At 28.7% G+C, this 7,779-nt stretch overlaps 1 protein-coding gene across 2 annotated transcripts; it reads left to right on the top strand.

Moving 5' to 3' along the window:
• Positions 1-2,759: 2,759 nt before the first annotated feature.
• On the top strand, positions 2,760-7,578 carry LOC107487986 (sugar transporter ERD6-like 6). Of its 2 annotated transcripts, none has more exons than XM_016108683.3 (17): positions 2,760-3,218; positions 3,301-3,363; positions 3,443-3,532; positions 3,607-3,666; positions 3,743-3,852; positions 3,953-4,038; positions 4,928-4,992; positions 5,122-5,214; positions 5,356-5,436; positions 5,510-5,594; positions 5,678-5,724; positions 5,812-5,874; positions 6,013-6,072; positions 6,168-6,233; positions 6,626-6,685; positions 7,032-7,146; positions 7,346-7,578. In XM_016108683.3, exons 1-17 carry the CDS (start codon positions 3,006-3,008, stop codon positions 7,456-7,458), a joined length of 1,470 nt encoding a protein of 489 aa, XP_015964169.1. In that variant the 5' UTR covers positions 2,760-3,005; the 3' UTR covers positions 7,459-7,578. The 2 variants fall into 2 exon arrangements, with proteins under 2 accessions (XP_015964169.1, XP_020997816.1); XM_021142157.2 differs by having other exon boundaries at positions 2,761-3,218; positions 3,743-3,819; positions 3,941-4,038.
• Positions 7,579-7,779: the final 201 nt, after the last annotated feature.

Here is a 7,779-nt window from a genome sequence, read left to right as displayed (position 1 = left end):
AGGCAACTTTTGTTTGTTCTACTTTATTTTGGAATAAATACCAGTTCGGTCCTAGTTTATTTTTACAAGGATAAAGTAATTCCTATAAAAAAAAAAAGGATACTTTGAATCTCAATTTTTTTATTTTGGGATAATACCTGTTAAAAAAAATTATTTAAATAATAATAAAAATTGATTTTATGGGAGATTTTATTTGTATTTTGTGAGAATTTTAAACCTTTACAAAATTATTTTCAATAATATAGTTAATTACTACTACTATTACCACTACCTTCTTCATCTTTATTATTATGGCTTATACTTCTATTATTTTTATTAATTTATCATCATCATTATCTTCTCTACTGTCATCATCACTAATACCAATATTATCAACATTAAAATTCTCTTTTTTTATTTCTTATTTGATGTTATTTTTTTCTTTTAAAAAGTATTTGTACTACAATTACTATTTTTTGTGACATCATTTTCATTGATAATTTTTCTTCAGTTAACTACCATTAGTAAAGGAATTTTTCAAAAACAAACTTATTAATAGTACAAATAAAACTCTCACAAAACCAATTTTCATTATTATTTAAATAATTTTTTTAATAGAAAGATCGTATTATCCTAAAATAAAAAAGTTGAAGATCGAAGTGTCTTTTTTTTGATAGAAATCGCTTTGTCCTTCATAAAAATAGACAAGGACTGAATTAGGTGTTTACACCTTTATTTTGTTAACTATTAACATTGAATTTTTTTTATTAAAAATTAAAAAATGTTTATTTTTTTAAGGTGAAATTACTTGCAAAATCATAATGGGCGGGAATCAACAACTGGTCTTTTCATTGTCTAGGAAATTCTTATATTTCCAACAGCTGCAATTTTTTAGTTTTATTGCGTTGATATTAAAACTATATAAATATGTATTACGATTCAGTCTATTCTAGTAAAAGTATTTTATTTTTATAATTATCAACTTAAAAAGTAGCCATTCGGAATGTACATGGATCGGACCACACTCGATTTAGTTTAACTTAGATCTGATCTAAAATATAGATCGGACATAATTTTTAGATCCTAATCCAATTCTAAACCCGATAAAACTTACGTATCTTTGGTCCAGGTGAAAATTGGGTAAAAACCGAATTTTTAGTATGTAAATATCACCTAATTTTTAACCATTATTTCACAATTTACATAGTAAAATTCCTTAAAAAAATATAACAAGAACCAACTCTTCTTTAAAATTAAAACATAACCATAATTAATATTAATATTGTCTAATAACACCAAATATTTAAAAAAATACAAATAACACAATATTATGCATTAGTCTAAAGTCTTATGCATTTTAAACATAAAACATTAACTTATAATCTTATAATGACTAATAACACAAAATATTAAGGTTTACAATATTTAAATTCCACATAAGAATAGTCATTATCCATCACTAATAACACAAAATATTAATTGTGTATGATAATTGGGTCACCGGACCGAGTTCGGGTGATCCGAGTTATGGCCCGGACCTGATCTGAAATAATGACCGGATATATTTTTAAGACCCTTACCCGACTTTAGACCTGATGAAATCACATTAAATTAGCCCCTAAGACCGGATCTTCAGGTCGGGCTGGATCATATACACTCCTAATAACCTTTGATAAAACAAATTTATATCGATAAAACAACTGATAAATGATTTAAAAATATGACAAAAAAATAATAAATATTATATTTTTTATAAATAACAATAACTTTTTATATTTAATAAACGATTTATTTATTAGATTTGATTTTTTGTGACAATATTTAAATAAATATTTAAAAAGTACGTAAAAAAATTCGAAAGAAAATTTAATATCTAGATTTTTTTATTTTTTTAAAAAAATATGGTCATTCTCAATAAAATTTTCTTTAAAACAATTTCACTTGGTTATAAGAATTTTTTAGCACCATTTTAATAATTTATTCTAGTATATAAATCGAATAGAAGTGAAATTGCGGAGAATCTTTTATTTAGATAATATAATATATAGAATGAATTTCTTGAAGTTATGATATCTCAAAATATTTATTTTAAAAATACAAGAATTATATTTTTTTATTTGAGAAAAATATTAAATATGGCTTTAAGTACATCTGAAGGGTTCCATGAATTTCTCGTAACTTTACTTTCTTATTTAATTATGGATAAGATTAGAAGATTAGCAAAATTTATTATTTTTTATTAATAATTAAATAAAAATATTTAAAAGTGTTTGTTACAAATATGTTGTTAAGTTATTAAACTAAAAATATTAAAATTGTGGTGAGAAATATTTGTCAATATAAAATAAAATTGTTGGCCCTTAATATTTTTCTGTTTAATTACTTTTTTAGACATATATTACTATGTGGGATTTTAGGATGTAACGGTACATATAAAATCAAAGAATAAATTATTCATTCGTATAAAAATATTTTAAAATATAAAATATATATTAAAATAAATTAAATAATATATATTTATACATAAACATATTTTGTTTTTTGAGATGCAAAGTCGAATTAATAAGTGGTAAAATTGGATGGAATGGTAGTATGGTAGCAGATTGTTCTAGGTCCAAGTCAAATTAAGGACACTGAATATAAAAATGAAGTAGCTTTTAAATAATGTTATCGCATGTGTTTAATTAGGATACTTAATTATTAGTGGGTCCATAATTAATTGGATGGATCTAATCTTCACAAAGCCAGCAACTCCTCGTGACATATCACCAGAAAGATGGTTTGTCTCTTGTATTCATCTTGCATACATCATACATGATTTGATGATGGTGAAATGAAAATGACAAAGGCAACAACCGTGTTAAGCTTTTTGTAGTTTGTGGTTATTTTTAATATAAAAACAAAACATGGTAGATGTGTGTCAATGTTTTGTTGTATGACTGTCACTTGTCAAATACCTTGATTGTTACAAACATCACACACAGAAGTTATAGATTGTTGATAGATCCAGTTTCCAGATTCTTAGTATGAGAGAGGCGAAAGAAGATAGCAGTAGCGGTGAGGATGGAAACAAGGAGCTTAGGAAGCCATTCCTCCACAATGGGAGTTGGTACAAGATGTTGGGTTCTAGACAGTCCAGCATCGTAGGATCTTCAATTCAGGTGGTGCGAGATTCCTCTGTCTCCATTCTCTTCTGCGTCCTCATCGTTGCTCTGGGTCCGATTCAGTTTGGTTTCACGGTACATAAACAATCACCATCAAATTCTGCTCACTCTTTGGTATATATACACTCCGTAATGTTCTCCTTTTCGCATTGTACAGTGTGGATATTCTTCTCCCACTCAGGAAAGTATAATTAGTGATCTCAAGCTCTCACTTTCAGAGGTTTGGTTGGTTCTGTTTCCTTCTTAGATTTTATTCGGATCATAAACCGTTTTGCTTACTTTTGCTGTGATGGGGGCAGTTCTCTTTATTCGGATCATTATCCAATGTGGGGGCGATGGTGGGAGCTATAGTCAGTGGTCAAATGTCTGAATACATTGGACGCAAAGGGGTAAGACTAAATCATTCTTCCAGGTTGACTTTATACAGGAATGAATTGTGATGCTTTTGGTATGTTGAATGCAGTCATTGATGATTGCTGCAATCCCAAATATAATAGGATGGCTCGCAATCTCTTTTGCCAAGGTAACTGTTAATAAGCAACTAACAGATTGGGGTTTAATACTTTAATGGATGTATTAATTTGTTTTTACTGATATAGGACTCGTCTTTTCTGTTTATGGGGAGATTATTGGAAGGTTTCGGCGTTGGTATAATCTCTTACGTGGTAATCTTGATGTCCCTTTCATCTTGGATCGGTCAATCAGGTACCACTTACTTTTGCTTCTCAAAAGTCAAAGCTTCATCTCTTTTTTTCTCACCTCTTATATTTATTATATATTATTATTTGAAATAAAAGTTGTAATATATTTGTTGATCAGCTCTCTATCACAATTGGAATAATGTTGGCATACCTCCTAGGCCTTTTTGTTAACTGGAGAGCACTTGCAGTTCTAGGTAAATTTCTAAAATGTATTTTTTCCGATCTTCTCTAAAATAAAGAATAATTTATTACTTGTAACATATTTAGTTATTATTAGATAAAATGGGTTGGTTTATCATAATATTTAATTCTTAATTTAACCTAAATTATAATAACTTAACCAATTAACCAAAGTATAACCTTTTTTAAACAATTTATAAAAATTATTAGAGAAGTTCCATTTTGTAATTATGAAGAGCGATTAAATAAGGTCAAATTTAGTCACAAAAAAAAGGTCAAATTTGTTATTCTTTGTAACTATGAATTGAAGATAATAATACAATAGTCAGTTAAAAGCTGAGTTTGGTTATTTTGCAACCAAAGCAAAATCTGTTCTAGTATTTTACATTTTTTATTCTTCCTCTTGTTCCCCTTAATAAATGTATTTATCCAGTAAATTTTTAAATGTAAAGTCGTTTAAAGTTTAATTTCAACGGCAAGAAAATAGTGATGAGATTCCTAGAGTGAGAAATGCATTTAACTAACATTAGTTATAATTACTTTATAAGTTCTTTAATTTGATCTTTGGTCATTATCACTATTTTTTTTACTAAATGTGCATGATATTGCCAAATAAAATCATAGGGAGCTTATGATTTATGTTTAATACTATAGCTATATTTAAAAAAAAAATTCAGTTATCAACTTATCATAACTTAGGTTAAATTAAGAGTTAATGTTAATTAGGACAAGCCAACTCATTTCATACAACAATAATTAGATATATCATAAGGGTAATTTATCTTTTATTTTGGAGAGTTTTAAGTAGAATTGACTAATTTCTAATTATTTGTCATAATTCCAATCATGCCAAAAACTATGCCTTGTAACAAATAGCATTTTTTGTTCCATTTTCAATTGCAGGAAGTTTGCCTTGTATAGTTTTAATACCCGGATTATTTTTTATACCGGAATCTCCCCGATGGTTGGTATGGATCACATGTTGTCTGTTATACTAATTGAATTTTCGCAATCCTGAAAAAGGAAAGAAGAAGACAGTGTTATGCTCTAGATGAATTTATTTATTTATTTTCTTCTGGATTGTTGTGGAAATTTAGGCCAAGATGGGGATGACAGAAGAGTTTGAGACTTCTTTGCAAGTGTTACGAGGATTTGACACAGATATATCTGTTGAAGTACACGAAATTAAGGTATTTTCTTACATCATAAGATTAAGATTCATGTGCATGCGTCACAGTAATAAGAACATATTCAAAATATGGCTTTAGTCTTTTAGACTCGGTATACTTGAAGAACAAGAATAACTGCTAAACACAGTTATATTTGTGTAGAGATCGGTGGCGTCGACCGGAAAGACATTTACAATCCGGTTTGCAGATCTCAAGATGAAAAGATATTGGTATCCTTTAATGGTATGCTGTGTTTGTTCCCTTGTTCTGTGTTTGTCCCTTCCCTGAATATTCAAAATCTTATATATACTTGCAGGTAGGGATTGGATTACTTGTACTCCAACAATTGAGTGGTACCAATGGGGTGTTGTTCTATTCAAGTACCATCTTTGCAAACGCAGGTTATGTATCTTCTCTATGTACTCATCATCTCTTAATAATTGTAGGCCTGTTTCCTTCATTATAAAGTATTATTTTGTAACAGGAATTTCATCTAGCAATGCTGCTACAGTTGGACTTGGAGCTATTCAGGTTAGATACTAATTATTCATGTAAATATCAAATAAGAGATACAATTATCATAAATCATTACCAGCTTTCAGTTCTCATGTTCATCAGGTCATAGCTACTGGACTGACTACTTGGTTAGTCGACAAAAGTGGCCGGAGGCTGCTTTTAATAGTGAGTAATTAATTGATCCTTCAATATTTTCATACTCTTTATTGTATTATGATATGCATGATATGTGATTCAATTTCCTTTCTTTTCTTTTCTTTTCTTCAAGGATATATCTCACATCTGTTATGCTCTGATATGCAGATATCTTCATCTGTAATGACAATTAGCCTTCTTATTGTTTCTGTAGCATTCTATCTGGAGGTTGGTACTAGTAACTATATAAGATTGTGATTCGATTTTCATCAGTTTATTGGGATTGTTTTTAACTAACTAGTTCATTTTATTGAGATTGTCAGGGGTTCACATCTGTGGATTCTCATCTATACAGCATTTCGGGAATAGTTTCTGTTGTTGGGTTGGTGGTAAGCATGTTTTGTTGGCTACAATGAACATTTAAATTTATTTTCATTTGATATAATTTGATAGGAAAAGTATAGGGTACCAACATATTATCTGCCAACTCTTATTTATATTTATGTTTCATAGGAGTGTGTTCGTAGATGTGTCTAATAATTAATATATTTTAAACACATATATAGAGACACATCCAGAAAATATATCTATAAAGACATTTTTATTAAACACAGTTATAAAAAAACATTTTTATTAGACACATCCACGAACACACTTCCATAAAACACAATTATAAATAAGAGTTGGCAGAAGTTGGCAGATATGCTGTTGGTAACGTAGCAGAACCGAATTTGATATAATGTGTTTCATTTTTTACCGCCTTGATCAAATTTCTTTGTAGACTATGGTGATTGGTTACTCTCTAGGTGTTGGACCTATTCCTTGGCTTATAATGTCTGAGGTACATAGTAGCGGTAGCTTAGTAATAATGTAAAGAAAAAATACTCAATTAAGTCCCTAAAGTTACACTCGAGTTTTAATTTAGTCCTTAAAGTTTCAATTTCTTCAATTTAGTCTCTAAACTTTTCAATTGACTATGTGAAGGAAACCAGCGCAGGGACTAATGTGATTAAAATTTGAAAAGTTTAGGGACTAAATTAAAACAATTGAAACTTCAAAGACTAAATTAAGACTCGAATGTAACTTCAAGGACCAAACTGAGTATTTTTTCTAATATAAATGATTCTCTTTTAAAAAAATTGAGACAAAAAATGTCACATTAATATGTTTAATTATGATTCACTTAGATACTTCCGGTGAATATAAAGGGCCTTGCAGGGAGTATAGCCACTTTGACAAATTGGTTGACTTCCTGGATGATCACAATGACCGCAAACTTGCTTTTGACATGGAACAGTGCAGGTTTGTGATTTATGCATGTTTTAAGGTGTAATTCTCGTATGTATACCGAAGCATAGTAATTTTCTTCATGCTAATTTATCATCACAAAATAATTAAAAAAAGATATACTCAAAAAAATAAATAAATCTATCATTGTAAAACAACATAGAGTATGTATTTTATTAATTAAATTGCTAATTTTGTATGTATTAACAAACAGGAACATTCGCAATCTACACCGTGGTAGCTGCTTTTACTGTTGCTTTTTCGGCAATATGGGTTCCTGAGACCAAGGGAAGAACTTTGGAAGAGATTCAGTTTTCTTTTAGATAGTTGGAATAACGTGCCTAACTTCTTGTTATACTATTTGTTGGGCCATTCAAATGAACTCTTTACATAATATTCAACTCAAAATCTTAAAAGATCAATTTAATAGATTTTTTATCTTATAAATTTCTCGTTTCTTTTTGTTTTCTTTAATTTAGAATTAATTTATTATAATCTTCACACTTGCTGCTTAACCGTTTTTATATTTTCTACAAAATTATACGTGATATTTGTAATTTTCAACATAATTATATGGATCATGAAACGAGAAGACCATACACAGACATTGTTTGAAAAGAGAATTTACTAAACATTAAAAGTACAAAG

The sequence above is a fragment of the Arachis duranensis genome, chromosome 5 (assembly GCF_000817695.3).
Source record: "Arachis duranensis cultivar V14167 chromosome 5, aradu.V14167.gnm2.J7QH, whole genome shotgun sequence".
Taxonomy (NCBI): Eukaryota; Viridiplantae; Streptophyta; class Magnoliopsida; order Fabales; family Fabaceae; genus Arachis; species Arachis duranensis.
The sequence above is the reverse complement of the archived record's forward strand: the minus strand, read 5'-3'. Positions and strand labels throughout refer to the sequence as shown.